This window comes from Boleophthalmus pectinirostris, unplaced genomic scaffold (genome assembly GCF_026225935.1).
Source record: "Boleophthalmus pectinirostris isolate CB_2022bp ecotype Guang Dong unplaced genomic scaffold, ASM2622593v1 HiC_scaffold_4, whole genome shotgun sequence".
Taxonomy (NCBI): domain Eukaryota; kingdom Metazoa; phylum Chordata; class Actinopteri; order Gobiiformes; family Gobiidae; genus Boleophthalmus; species Boleophthalmus pectinirostris.
This window is the reverse complement of record NW_026571353.1, coordinates 18412264-18427500: the sequence shown is the minus strand read 5'-3', so window position 1 is coordinate 18427500 and position 15237 is coordinate 18412264. Positions and strand designations below refer to the sequence as shown.

At 36.7% G+C, this 15237-nt stretch overlaps 2 protein-coding genes across 3 annotated transcripts in view; both read left to right on the top strand.

Moving 5' to 3' along the window:
* ddhd2 (DDHD domain containing 2) overlaps positions 1-856 on the top strand; it is a 6506-nt gene extending 5650 nt beyond the window's left edge. Inside the window, exon 18 of the mRNA XM_020920917.2 lies at positions 1-856. This exon is cut by the window's left edge and continues 89 nt beyond it. The gene's annotated coding sequence lies outside the window, so the exon portion shown is untranslated.
* A 1054-nt stretch (positions 857-1910) lies between these two features.
* Positions 1911-15143, top strand: LOC110156731 (transforming, acidic coiled-coil containing protein 1). Of its 2 annotated transcripts, none has more exons than XM_055161742.1 (12): positions 1911-2116; positions 7269-7360; positions 10498-10897; positions 11611-11729; positions 11983-12029; positions 12858-12989; positions 13083-13159; positions 13248-13291; positions 13384-13544; positions 14066-14172; positions 14256-14376; positions 14456-15143. In XM_055161742.1, exons 1-12 carry the CDS (start codon positions 2058-2060, stop codon positions 14522-14524), a joined length of 1428 nt encoding a protein of 475 aa, XP_055017717.1. In that variant the 5' UTR covers positions 1911-2057; the 3' UTR covers positions 14525-15143. The 2 variants fall into 2 exon arrangements, with proteins under 2 accessions (XP_055017717.1, XP_020776604.1); XM_020920945.2 differs by lacking the exon at positions 1911-2116 and adding an exon at positions 5439-5829.
* The last annotated feature ends 94 nt before the right edge of the window (positions 15144-15237 follow it).

Sequence of the window (15237 nt, the reverse complement as noted above, 5' to 3'; positions counted from 1 at the left end):
AGACGTTTTCAGTCTCTTTCTTGCCTTACCATATGTGAGTAGTTTGTATGGATATGGCGCCCACTACCCCAAACTCAGAAAATGTAATTTTATTTCAGCACTTTTCGGTATTTTTTGCAATGCACTTTAGCTCCCTTATTTACATATCCTTTTAATTATCATTCTAAATATATGCTGTGTAGGAAGTTATTGGAAGGCTTGCATATGTTACAACCATAAACACCTTGTGTATGTATTAAATTAGTTTAAAATGCTTTTACATAAAGACATTAACACTATTGTAAAACAAATGAACTGAAAAGAAACTAATTATACTATCTATCTCTTAACCTCTCAGACCTCATCATGTATCTTTATTATATTTTTAGCACCTGAATATGTTTGACCTCTGAAAAATAATTATTGATGTGTTTCAACATGCTCGGCAGCTGCATTTTTTTCAGTAGAATAATACTGAAGTAATTTCTTTAATGTCTTGCCTCATTGAAAATCATGATCATATTAGTGTCTGTTTTTATTTAGTTGAAAGATTAGCTTTGTCTTGTGCAGCCTTCAGATTCCGAATTACCACGGACTGTTCAAAACAATTACTGGTTGCTGTTGAAACTAGATTTTTTTGTTTATTTTATGCCAAAGACTGAAAACATTTAACAGTTGACAAATAACAATAATATATTGTCAGAATTGTCTTTCATTTATAATGGTGGATTTGCACTGAGAATAGTACTGTTTTGGTTTGTCATTTCATGATCAGTCATCATCTTATTTTTTCTTTAACTTTTCTACAGGAACACTTAAGTTGTAATATTTTCGCAGTGAACACAAAATAGCATACTAATAAATCTACTCGATAATACGTTCCGTGTCCATTCATTTGACATTCGCATAACACAGAATTATTACTGACTGACTTAAGATCTTAGTAATGCCAATGATTCATCTTTCGTATATGTGGTCATTAATCACTGAGGGCATGCTGAAACCATGGGAGCTTGGCGTAGTGTCATAATGACTGCGCATGCGTCTTTAAAGAGCCATTGAAACAAATCAATGGGTTTTTTGTATTGCAGTCATGGACCTATAATAAGATTTGATTATACTTCCATGGTAGTAGTCTGTCTTTATTACTCTTCCATTAGAGGTTCATGAAATAACATAATATTGGCGCCATCAGATAACGAGTGGGTATTATAACTAAAAAAGAGTAATAAAGATGCTAGTGTTTTGAAAAGTTCATGTGTAGTGTAGTGTAGCTGCATAGCGGATCATGTGATGAATGGAAGAAGTTCTTTCACTTAAAGGGGGATATGTTGCTCTCCTCACGCTATTTTTGATTAATCAAAAGGAAGAAGGTATAGCAACTATGTTTTAAAAGGAAAAGGGGGTTTTGATTTCACGTGTTTTTGACCAAATATTCGTTGGCTAACCTAAACTTTAAGCATTAAAAATTTGTGAGCTTCTATTGTACAAACACGTGGTCACTAGGGTTGGCTTTTGGTCACAGCAGGTAGAGACTTGGGCACAACAAGTGGCACTGTGTTCTGCTACCCCCTACACACTTTTAGTGTCAGATTTTCTATTCACTTGGATTACAATAGAAGGAACTCTTTTCTCTGGAACAATAGTCTGACCCCTATTACAATACACACATAACAAATTATTGACCCCCTCCCCCCATGCATTCAGCTAACCTTTGCCATGCATACAACTCTTCAGTCCTTTTTCTGAAGGCGGTGGCAGTGCTAACAAGAGACTGTAAGCTGCTGTGTAAGTAAATGAGAACTGATATAGGATGAGAAAAAGAGGCGGGACTGTTGAGAAGTCGATTCAAGTGTGGTGCTCCAGAGAACTCATTGTCAACAAAATTACTGGAGAGGCAAGGGAGCGGATACAAGGATGGTTAGATAATGTTAGTCATGAGGAACAGAGCAAGATGAGGTCACAATTCTGAGCCTGGACGTCCCGAAGAGAGACCGGGATGCACCTTGGAGTAGAGGAAACAACCAAATCCAAAAGCATCTGGGATAAATCTGAACCTTCAACACAGCTGGTATACCATGGGTGGGTCGCACAGCAGTCTGCAAGGGAAGGGCACTCCACAGAAGAACAGTTGCAAGTAAGGACTAAAACAACACAACCTCCATGTTTAGTTTGCCAAAGGTAAACTTTGGGGGAAAAATGCAGCTGTACAGAGCTTGTAACGCCATCAATTTATACAGGACAAGTTACACAGGTAGATTTGAAACAGCATTGGATAGACAGCACTTGTGTCTGGACTTGCTTCTTTACTGTTCTACCTTTCAGATCTAAAGGAGAAGCAGCAAATGGACTGGGTTAATGAAAGAAGTGTGAGTAGGTCAGGTCATACATCTTGCATTAAATAAACAGTGAGAGAGAACCCTGTGAATTTAGTGCATGTTCCAACTTGTAGACACAAAGTTATTTTATTTTAACTGGGACTGATGTATCTCTGAATTATCATCATTTTACAGTATTCTAGCCTTGCACATTCAACTGGATATTTGTAGTGTCCTATAAATAGCTAACTGAACCTGTCTTGCCATGGTGGTGATGTAGCTACTCACTTCTTTTATTGTTAATCTTTTGTAACTAAGAGCTGAGGCTTTCAAAGTCTCCTAGGATGCTTTTATGCTCCCTACTCCATTTTTAGCTCTCATTCATCTTTCTCTTCTAATTACATGGTTATTCTTACATAAGACTTCTATGCTAAATTTAAAGTAAACGGAAGTGTATGTATATTTTTTTCTAACGTATTTTCAACAGCCTCTTACTATCCACGAGGTAGTTAGAATATATGTATATATATTATATACATATACATATATATATATATATATATATATTATATATATATATATATATATATAATATATATATATATATATATATATATATATATATATATATATTTTTTTTTTTTTTTTTTTGTTTCTAACTAGTTAGTTACTAACTATCAGTTACATTGATTCTGTAACATTGCTAATCAGTTAGTAATGAAGGAAGGAGCAAAAAAGTAAACTCCCCACAGCCCATAATGCAGTACTTAGTGTTATGCTCCACTGCAGGTTAATTTGTTAAAATATCTTTCTATTCTCTTTTTTTTTAAGTAGCAACATACTAAATGTGTTAATTTTGCGTAAAAGCCAAAAGCCTAAACTGAATTAAGTCATTAATACCTTGTGCACTAACATTTGTTACTTTTATGAAAGAAATCTACATTCCAAGTCTAGTTTAATTAATTCTCTTATATTGTCATGTAACATTTTAGTCTTTTCCTTGCGTTGTAAAGCAGAACATAATCTCATGCTTGTTTAACCCATTTTAACCCACAGCCACCAGATGGCACTAGTACAAAGCTGTTCAATGATTCAGCAGTTATTGAGGGAAAGGACAACAACGTGCCTCAATCAAGCTCAGTTACTGATGAATTTATGCAAAAAGCCACGAACATCTTCAAATAACAAATGTAACCATTCAGTGATTCAACTCACTTTATATTGATGTTGAATGTCTGGGTTACGTGTCAACAAAAATCAAGCATGCTATTTGAGAAGCAGTTCAATGTAAGTGTTTGCATCCCAGCTGTTATCACAACTGATCTATTTTTAGATCATAGACACATGCTGCCATCAGTCAGAGTGTAATTGGTGATTATGGGAGAGCATTCTTTCAGAGCTAAACAGAAACTGCACAAATTAAGACTGCACTGTATATATGTTAGTCATGCTATTCAATCTATTCTTGGACCCCATTTACACTTCTATTTATATACCTATATAGTTATGCGTCCGCTAATTTGTGCATTAGACCATGACTGCACATGCACCGTTGTGAGGTTTGCCACCAACTCTTCAAGCTGTACTTGAGAAAACATTACATAAGACTATTTCCACCTCACGCCAAGATGAAGACAGGTTTGACTTCTTGGTTGTCTTCACTGATAAGACTAAAAACAAACAAAGCAGGCAGTGACAGGAATGTTACTGAAGGTCCTTTTCAGCCCCAAAACTAAATATCTCCTCTCTTTTCATCTTTTCATTTTTTGCAGCCAAATTGGTGCCATCCTCATTATCCTGTATTATCTTGTCCCCCTATTATAATTGCTGTTTTCAGTTTACCAGCATTGTAATTGCCCCAGTTTTATGCAGGATTGTGCCTCTTTATGTGTTCAGCAGTGTGCGGCATTATTTACTGAGACTTTTCTGACAAATACAGCTGTCTGATGTCCAGAGGGCTTCTAACTTGTCTTTCATGTGTGATCGTTAAACATCAGTAAACCTTCAAGAGCAAATAATGAGAAAAACATCTTAGGTCCTTCTCATTTTTTTCCCAGTTCACCTTTTACTGTGGAAAACCATATTTCCACTATATTGGATTAGTCATGGTTTATGGTTTCCGTTGGACATGTGGCCTAGATTCTGCAAGTGTATCCCACTGAAAATAAAAAGAAGAATAAATGTGAACGCGTGGACTCACAGTTATATAAGCTCTGACAAACTGCCCCTGAGACATTCAGGGAGCAGGGATAGCAGTAGCTTTTATCCAAATTAATGTTCTGTCAGGCTGAACACTACACTAACAACACTGAAACTAGGTTGTAGGGATTGATTTGACCTGAATATTTTGGTGAATAGTCAATTTGGTGCAGCTTTTGTCTAGGGCTATGGAATTAATCGAAATTTCATGGAAATGGTCAGTCCTTTCTAATCGCCACAATATGCTTGGGCCATTTTAATCAGGAGGTATACAGCCAGGCCTTTGTCAGTAAAAGCTTCTAGCTTTTTTATAGTCTGTATTTTTTATTTATTTATTATTTATTTTTAAGGGACTGATTAAATAGTGATTTTTCTTTTTTATCATATCACTAACTCACACATTATCCAGAGATAGTATGCTCTTCAGTATCTATTTATTTGCCTGGGTGATGACCAAAACCTACGTAATCTTTACTATTTTATTCCATCAATGGACTAAACAAACAAATGATTAAATGTATCATGTTACTTTCAAATAATGTGCGCACAGTATTTGCCTTTCAGATTTCTTCTTCTACAATGCATATTTCAATTTCACATGTCTAGACAGTTAAAAGCAGTTTGGTGAGGTTGTATTGATTCAAAATAGATAAAGGTAGCTAACCCCAAGGCACAGCTCTAAATTGCAGTGCTGGCTACACACCCCTCACATTCTTCTGAATACATTGTTTGACATTTCCTCCTCTAACCTCCCTTCCTGGTTCTTTAGACACTAACTCTCTTGTAGATTATTTTCCCAGTTTATGTGGAAAAACTTTTATTTTTTACAGGAAAAACCATAAACATTGGAAGCATAACAGTCTAACTTGTGAAACTGAACCCAGTTTGTGAGGCAGTGTGTGTGGGAGTATGTCTGCGTACCAGCTGATCACAGAGCCAGACGAACAGGGCAGAGAGAGAGAGGGACGGAGAGAAAGAGAGGGAGTGACTACAGATGCTCCGGTAATCTGCCACAGAGTCAAAGAAAAGCAGTCGCGAAACGTCTCTTCTCGTCTGACAACACAGAACGAGACTGGAAAACCACAGAGGAATTGGATTAAACAAACGGTACAGAAAAACAGGAATAGCTGACAATTGCAAGAAGAGGGACACTGACGCACTCTGTGTTGGATCGATTCTGAAGGAAGTTTGCTGCTGTACATCTGTGTGTGTGTCATTATTTTGGTTCTGCTGGGATGTCCTGGTTGTCTCCGGTCCAGTGGGCAAAATGGACATGGTCAGCGGTGACAGGAGGAACAGGCGAAGAGGAGGTTAAAAATGAAGGAGAGGAGAAGTAAGGACTGTGCATTTTTGTGTGTATGGCAGTGGTTGTGTTTGTGGGCTGTGATGCTTCATGAGAGCAGTTCCCCTGAGTCATACTGACAGGTGGTGGTATATCAGACATAAAGTGATCAACGCCATGGCTTAATCTTACATTCTTTCCATCTTCCCTAAATTTCTGCAAGGTCACACTACTAAAACAACTATTTAGACATAATATGATAACATGACAACCATGCTGATTCTTTGACCAAAACATTATAGATCATGTGATGGTCTTTGTTTTTTCTGATTTGTTTGAAAGAGATTCAAGAACAGAAATATTTGGAGGAAGGGAAGAAGACTTATTTTCCTATGCTTTCTGCCACTGTCCAGTATCTAAGTAACCGCACAGGACTGTAGGCGGCTTGGGGCCATCACTGGGATACAATTCAGTGTGAGGCTTGATATGTAAATTAGGATTAACTTGATGTGTGAGTGTTTGAATTTCTGTCTAATCTTGGCTTGTTTTATTGTAGTGTTTTTCCATTACATCTCCAGTATATATTCTGATTTACATTTAGGCAGTTGAGAACAAGCAAACATTGACTACCAACTTTCACTCTCCCCCTGTTTGCCTCTATTGTTAGTGTGCAGGCCCCCCTTCCCAAATAATAAATCAGACCCCAGTGTCTTGGCAGGACACAGACTGAAGACTGCAGTGGGACATTGGGGAATAAAACCCTTCTACAGTCACTTGTGGAGCCTTGTTCTGCTTCAGGGGGTTTCACATCAGACCCTTAAATCATGTGACTAAGAGTGTTTAAGATTATGGCTAGTTGTTCAGTGGTTAGGGCTTCAGGAAATACATGTAGGGGTGGCCCATGTCCTAAAAACAGAATCAATGTGTGTGCGCTTTTTAGGCAGCAAAGGAAGCAGGTGGAGAGCTCTAGAAACATTTCCTCTCCCTCCTTCCTTTACAATAAAAGCACTTTGTCTATTTTCAGACTACTTTGAACTCTATTACCCTGCCATAGGCATGGGACAATTGTGAAATTAAAAACGATGAAAACGATTATCATGTCACGATCACTGCAATTAACAATAATATCATAGGCGTCATAGAAATATATGCAAATTAATATGCACGTCATGTACTTAAAAATTAATTAATAATTTCTTATGGTGAATACAACTGTTATATAATTGTGCTTTGTTATAAAGATTTATAAGGGAAAATTACGGAATATCTGACTGTGTAATTGACGATTATCACAATACTACAAAATGTATCACAAATCAGTATTTTCATCCTTTTTGATCACATTTAGCCATATTATATTTTCATGTCCTATCCTATCTTGTATATAACTCTGGTAACAGTAGCTGCCGTAAATTAGTTTTATACCTGAATATTATGCACATACTGTTAAAAGCTAAACTCCTAACTACATTTTCTTTGCTTTTTCACAGTTCAGATTCAGAAGGGGCATTTGACACACCAGAGGCAGAATCCCCAGGAGTGGCTAAAGTACTGACACAATTGGACAACTCAAACCACACAGGTAATACTGAACAAAAGACCACAATGTTGTTTTGTTTACTTATATAGCTCACAAGAGTATTAAATAGTTTCATGATTAATTTGTCAGTGCATGGATGTGATTACATAACTCAATTGTGTTTATCTTTAAACGTGGCCTCTAAATCTGCCTGAGCGGAGGGCTGCCAGCTTCAGCGCCTCTTTTCTTCACTCCTTCAACACTGTTGCTTTCAGCGATGTTGGTTTCACTCAGTTACCATGGGAACAACACAGCCTGAATAGACAGAGTTCAAAAACATTCTCTGTTTTATTAATACAGAAGGGAAATTGTACATTTTTTGGCAGTGTTTACTTTCCATATTCTTTGATTATATGCACGTATATAAACATACATAATACATATACTGATTGTTCATATATTGTGATTAAAACAGAGTAAAACTGCTAAATTAGATTTAAAAATGGTGGCCTATATTAAAAACTAATCATGATTTGGGTCACAATTGCACATTTGAAATCACAATTATTTGAAACTATGATTAGGATACTGTCGAAAATAAACCGACAGAGGAAGTGCATATTTACAGTATGATTATGCCTATATTATATTACTAATGTCTTACTGTGCCTGTGTTTTAAAAGCCGTTGTAGATTAGACAACTAGTGGCTTTGCCCCAGGTTTTGATTAACTGCACAGCCGTAGAATTGAAAGTAGAAAAATAAGAACATATTTTTTGAGCCTTTGTATAATTTCAGGTTAATCACAAAATAAATTCACCAGCAAATAATCTGGGCTAATACTGACAGTGTAATAAATGGAAATCCATGCAACAATGCAACCTCATTACTATAGATCATCGAAATACTGATATCATATCATGAGTCTAAGTATCATGATATTTAAACACCCTTATATAGCCTATACTATAGTAGGTTATTTTTCTTGTGGTTACAGTTTGTAATATATGCACTGAGAACGTGTTTGTTATTTCTATTTTCTACTTTACATGTAACAGCTGTTTTGTTTTTTTTAATTTTGTAATTTTTAAAGATGCATGCATATTCTACAGAAAACTAGGTTGGAGGATCATAAATAAACATAATCTTTGTGGAGTTTTTCCTCCATAATTTGCCTTACATATCTGACGGGGATCACCCTGTGTTCATGAGACCAACCACATGCTACGGTCAACAGTGTCTCTTAAGCAGCAGAGAGAGGTTTGTTTATATCTATCTGTCACTTCCCCCTTCGTCTTCTTTTCCTCTTTCGCACCATGTTGTGAAACTGAGCTGCTGTTTTGGTTGCTAGGCTGCGTGCTGGTGTGTGGTCAGAAGGACTTTTTGGGTGGAGCTCCTCCACATCTGGTGCTCTGTCTGAAGGGCGTGGGCTCAAGAAAGTACCCACATTTCATCTAGAGTCTGTAGCAACAGCAGGACATGAAGTAATAAGTAACAGATTAGTCTTTTGTCTGTGGGAAGCTGGAGTTGGCCAAGGTAAAACATCAGCAACTCCATTCATAGCACAGTGGTGTTGTGTTAGAAGAGCTCTGTTGGACCAGGTCAGCTTTATTGTGTAGGTACAGTTAGGGGTGGGCGATATATCGATATTTTAAATATATCGAGATATGAATTCTGACATATCGTATATATCGATATAATGCTTATATTCAATTTAGATTTCGCCTCTTTGCTTCTCTGTCGTCGCCTCCGCGCGTCCCCGCCTCCCTGATTTTGTTCGCTCGTGTCTCCTTCACTCCTCACTATCGCCGTGAACGCCGAAAGTTGGTGCCAGTGAAAAGCTTCAAGCACCACGAACCTTTTCCACCATTTACAGACAAGAGCATCAGCAGCACATCCTCATATTCCACCGAGTCGCGTCCTTTAGCCCGAAAGAAGCTAAACGAGCTGAGCTGCATGAGAAGTTCGCTGTTTATGCAAATGAGCCATGCGCTTAAGTTTCGTTTCTGTAAAATGTAAACGCACTTGCGCAAAACTGCATTAAACACATTATAATGTCAAACGGGCTCATGTGGCTCTAGAGTCGTTATGCTTTATTTGTTGTAAAGTGTATTTATGCAGAAGATTTTAATGAATAATCTGCTGCAGTGCACTTGTACAATAGTGTTTGGAAACGTTGGGTTTGATCTGCAGTGGATTGTGGGAAACCTCAGAACTCCTGACGCTGGTGAGGAACATGGATCTGTTAAAATAAGGAACATCCTGAGCTTCCTCTGCTAAAAGAGCTCATGGTTCTGGTTCTGGTCTGGATAGCAGAGTTAATGCAAAGATGAGCTTGTGTTGAGTTGTTTTATTTATGAATGAAAAGAAGGAAATATGTACCAGTATTATTTCTTTTATTTTACAGTTAAATTATTATTTATGTAATTAGGGTTGTTGTAATCTTAAATGTTCCTATATGAACTGCCGACCTCTTACACTTCAATAAAAAAAAAGACCTTGTGGAATTTGGCATAATTGTTTTTGCAGTTTTCAGTTTTAGGAGGTTATTTTTTTCTTGAACATATATCAAGATATATATCGTATATCGAGATATAGCAAAATATATCGAGATATATTTTTTGATCCATATCGCCCAGCCCTAGGTACAGTAGTGTATTTTTTATTTCTAACAGAAAGGCTACTGTTTTGGAAGTAGTGTGACTGGACAGAGGAAGCTGTTGTGGTCATGATTTTCCAAGATGAGAACTATTCAACGGGGAAGTTGCAGGGTTTATCTCTAGCATACTGTGGAATAGCCTAAAATAATCACTACTTGTATAAGATGTACAGTAGTGTAGTCATGAATTCATAAATTTCAAACAGGGTTTTGGAACAGGCATTATAATTTTTAGACATTTTCAACACAAAATATGGTAGTTTCAGTAAAATAACAATGTGGTTCTGATTTAGATTGAGACATTATACAACTATTTAGGAAAGGTCCAAGTCTGTATTATGATACTTGTTCAAATCTATTTTTAGCACTTTTTTGGGATGGCCAGTAGGTTTTATTTAACAGTACAATCACATAGTGTGAAATGGGGATTAGTAGTAGTGAAAGTTGAGGGTTTTGGTTTATCTGGCACACTGACAAAACTACAGATCTGAGTCTTGGAAATGGCTTTGTGTTACATAATGATGTGTTTTCTTTTTACACAGCCCCATATGATGCCTCAAACCACTTTCTGGACCAGAACTCCAACCAGGACATCGTTCCAGCATCACCTGAAGATAACACTACAGCTGACATCACAAGTTCCACTGCCAACACCGTCCCACCACACAGCTTTGGGTTGGATCAAAACCTCAACTTGACCCTTGGCTCCAAACCCAGTCCTTCACCTCACTCTCTGACCACACGCCCACCCTCCCTCTCCATCCACTCCAAGCCAGACCCTGCAGAGGTCGATGATGAAGCACCCATATCTTCAGATTCAAATCCAGACTCAAACCTCATTTCCCCCAATGACAGTTATGTGGACAGTGACTTACTTAACGGCAACATGAACTCTGAGAAACTGAGCTGTAACCTCGAAGGACCTAAAACCACAATGATCACGTGAGTAGATTTACTGGTGCTAAATGACTCCCACTACAGTCATTCTGCTTCTAAACATTTACTGAAACTAAGTGGGGATGACTCACCACTGAGCAATTACCACTTTTTCATCTAACCACTGCTTTGTATAACTGTGAGGAATTGTTGCAAGCTTCCTAAACTGAGATTAGACTTTTGTGGTTTCAGAGTATTTGGTAAACATTATTATAAATGTTTAAGTTGTAGCTGTCGCACTATGGAGAGGTTAAACCTTTAGCCTAACAGTTTATTGTGACAAATACTGCCCTCTGGTGGCTAATTATTGTTATACATTTTGTAATTTTCTTCATCTTTATGATCACATATCTACACCTCAGACTTGTCATTGTGTTTTCCTTCTCTAAATGTGGCATCAGGACTGCTGAGCAAGTCCATTTCCTCTGTCTTATGTTGTAAGTAGCTTAATCTGCTTCAGCAATGTGGATCCTCATCATTGCATCTATTGTGTAAATACCCAATGAAAATAATCAAACTATCTGTTCTTACAGTTTAATGTAAATTTGATATCATTTCACATACATGGCAAAAATCTTGCTTCTGCTGCTTGGTCTCCCACTGTACCTGCTACACCACATTGGTCTGACCAGTGCAGTAGCATTGTTGCTACTAGACAATGATACACTAATAAAATGTACTTAGCCCTAACACTTTTGTCCTTTGATCTCTCCTCTCAGAAACTCCTGTAAAATGAAGCAGAACCTCAAAGTCCAAGAGGAGCCTCACAGAAAACATGCCACTGATGAAGAAAAGCTGGCCGTTACCGTTGGGGTTAAACCAGACCAGGACCAGATCAGTCAGTAGTTACTTTTCATCCTGAATAGTATACATATATTTTTATTTATATTTTGAATTTTAGAATTAAAACCATTAAAAAAACATGTGTGCATATGCATATATCTGATTGATGCTTATTCGTTTATGTTATTATTATGTCACAAGTTCTATATAATATGGACTGAATGCTGCATGTATATTATAGGCATTTAAGTTATTTACTGTTGTGATGATGGTCGTCAGTAATAAATGCATTATTGTATTTATTCTAGTTGAAGATTGTCATGTGAAATCTGCAGAGTCTGACTGTTGCTCTTCGGTAAGTCACTGATTTTGTCTTCTCTTTATTTCTGTATTTTGACTGTTCTGTTTTATAACATACTCAGTGTTTCCCACAAATTTATACTGAGACTATGGGAGATGGATTATACAATATATGGACATTAATGTGACTTTTTGGCTCTGCTGATAAAAAGACTAAATGCCAATCAAATATTGTTATTTCTATATATTTAAGACAATAATTAGTTTGAACAGTTTTTTGTTCAGATTATTTTTAGCCTGAAAATTTGCCTATGGAGGGCTAGATATTCTCCTCCATTATTGGGTCACCCTGAGTACAGCACCGGAGAATGTAGCAGCTGCTTAATCAATGGCCACTAGATGGTGCACTTGACAATCTTTATACAAAGCTTTATGGTGTTCAGTAGAATAATACACACACCAAAAACAATATATATGTCTCTGGCTCCATCCCACCCCAGCATTTCATATAAAAAAAATCCTTGGTTCATCCATTCTGCAGGTTTTCAAGAAGTCTGTAATTACATTCTAGTTTACTGCACACTGGAATCACTTGATCAACCACCATCTTCTTCCTCTCAAGTTACAGATGGATTAATATTATAGGATTACATTATACGTGCCATAATCCTTGAAAGGACACAATGAAAGCTATGGACAAAGCAAGAAGGTTTAAAGGTGGAAAAGACTAAATAATGATATGCCTTTTGTGAGCAGTTTAACTAAATACAATTATGCTTAATTTTTTATGTAGACACATTACACAGAGAGGAGGATGGGCTGAGGTGTAGCTTTTTGGGGATAATTCCCTTTTGCTCAGTGTATTATCTTTCTCTGTTTCCAGAGCGATAACCTCGACAACATGAAGAACAGGGCCACAGGAAATAATATGCAGAAAACGGGAAGTCAGGTGCTTGACTCCATTTGCATTAGTGAAGAAGAGAAGCAGGCTGTTCTCACTCTCATCAGAGAAGAGGTAAAATCATATACAGTCAAAAAACAACATCTTTATTGAGTAACATTCTAATAAAGTTTGTCCACACAATTTTATCAACAATATACAAATTAGATCATCACTAAAGAGGTAGAAGTCAGCAGCTGGAAGCACAAATTTGAAGAGAGCAGACAAGAAGTCTCTGAAATGAGGTAAGTTCTGGATTCCTTCAGATTACTTTCAAATGTAGCTAGTAAAATTGTTATTGTTATAACTTTTTCCTTAATTTTTTTTTTGTAGAAAAATAGTGGCAGAATATGAAAAGACAATAGCTCAAATGATAGGTAAGAAAATAAGAAATCTGTTATTATGCACTGATCTAAAGCCTCTTGCTTCCGTAATGTTTGTAATGTCAAACCTATGGGTTGCCTCACAGAGGATGAGCAGCGGAGTAAAATGACTTCCCAGAAGGCTTTGCATGCCATGACAATGGAAAGGGACACAGCTCTGGCCGACCTGAACTCTGTGGAGCGTTCTCTCTCCGATGTGTTTCGACGATATGAAACCATGAAAAGCACACTGGAGGGTTTCAAGAAAGTAAGACACTTCTAGGAAAATATATGACCCACAACATAAAGTGAAACCTCTTGAAATGCATTAAAGAGGATTAGGTTATAATAAAGTGTTAAAGCATTCTGTGATTAAGGTCAGTGGTCTCAGAGTTTTATACTGAAGCATAGTATAAGTATAAGCAGTTTTAACTGACCTACTATATATGTTTTAAACAATATGATATACTATGCCAGAAATAGTTCCTGTTTTAAGTATGTATACATACACCTGACTTATTCTAATTGTTTAGCCTTTAGTCTTTCTTCAGCCTTTCTACAATATTGGTTAGTGTTATGTTGGCCATAGATGAGGTCAGATTATCCACGTAAACATAATTTACTCTTCTAATAATGTCCAAAAACATTCCTTTATGGATCAATAAAGTTTGTCTAAATCTAAATCTATTGCTGTCCATAACAATACATTATCTTTGTGGCTCCAGACTTTCTCTGTAAGCCTGAAAAACTATAATATGCAATCCTATTAGAACTATTTTATGTGAACAGAATGAAGAAGTTTTGAAAAAGTGTGCTCAAGAGTATCTGGCCAGAATCAAGCAAGAGGAGCAGAGATACCAGACTCTGAAACTTCACGCAGAGGAAAAGTTAGACAAGTAAGTGATAAAAAATAAACAAATACATAATAAAAACAAATCTGACCTAAAACGTTATTGCATCTTTATTACTTCTTTTCCAGGGCCAATGAGGAGATCGCTCAGGTGCGGGCCAAGTTGAGTTTGGAAAATGTGGCTCTTACTGCCAGTCTGAGAAAAGAGCAGATGAGGGTGGAGTCTCTGGAACAGGCTTTACAACAGAAGGTCAGTGGTATCTTTTTATGTTTTCAAATATTTGATCATGTATTTTATCATCTATTTTTCATATTGTGTTCAAATACAGAATCAGGAGATGGTGGAACTCACTAAGATTTGTGACGAGCTCATTGCCAAAATGGGGAAAATAGACTGAGACAGAGCCAGTCAAGTATAGTCTATTTAAACCTGTGCCAGCCTTGCATTTCAGAGACTCTTTGGTTAATCATGTAATGCAAATATACAATGCATTTTAATATTGCACTATTGTTAGTCAGTGAGCTGCTTGTAAAATATGTAAAATGTTCTCTTAGAAAATCTCCAGTGACATCTATTGGAGAATTTTATGGAAACACTTCATAATATGTTTGAATGAGCTTTAGGCAAGATGTGTTTCTTATGATGCTAACTGTTTATATTGCTCTGAAGCAAAAAGTGTCGTCTGAGCCCGAATCATACAAAGTTGTATAACCAGTGAGATTATAATATTGTAGCTACATTTTGTGCTATTTGTTTCCATTGCTACATGTATTTAAAAAATTGCACTAATCATTGTGAAAATGACCTGTTACTTTGACTTTATAATGTCTTTGAGAGTCAAACTAACCTCCGCTGGACCCTCATGCACAACATTTGTACACACCGATAACATTTTGATTTAATACTAAGTTGCTTGCTGCACTTTCTTTTCATATTATCTAAATCTTGACTGTTGTTGACATATGGTGGAAAATTCTGTATATTTTGATTTAATAAAACTTCACAAGTTTTTCACAGCTACTGGTGGACATCTAATATTTACCATGGACTATAAAGCATGAGGATTGAGTCCTTCAAGTATGTTTATTTCATAAGAGTGACTAGTTAAGT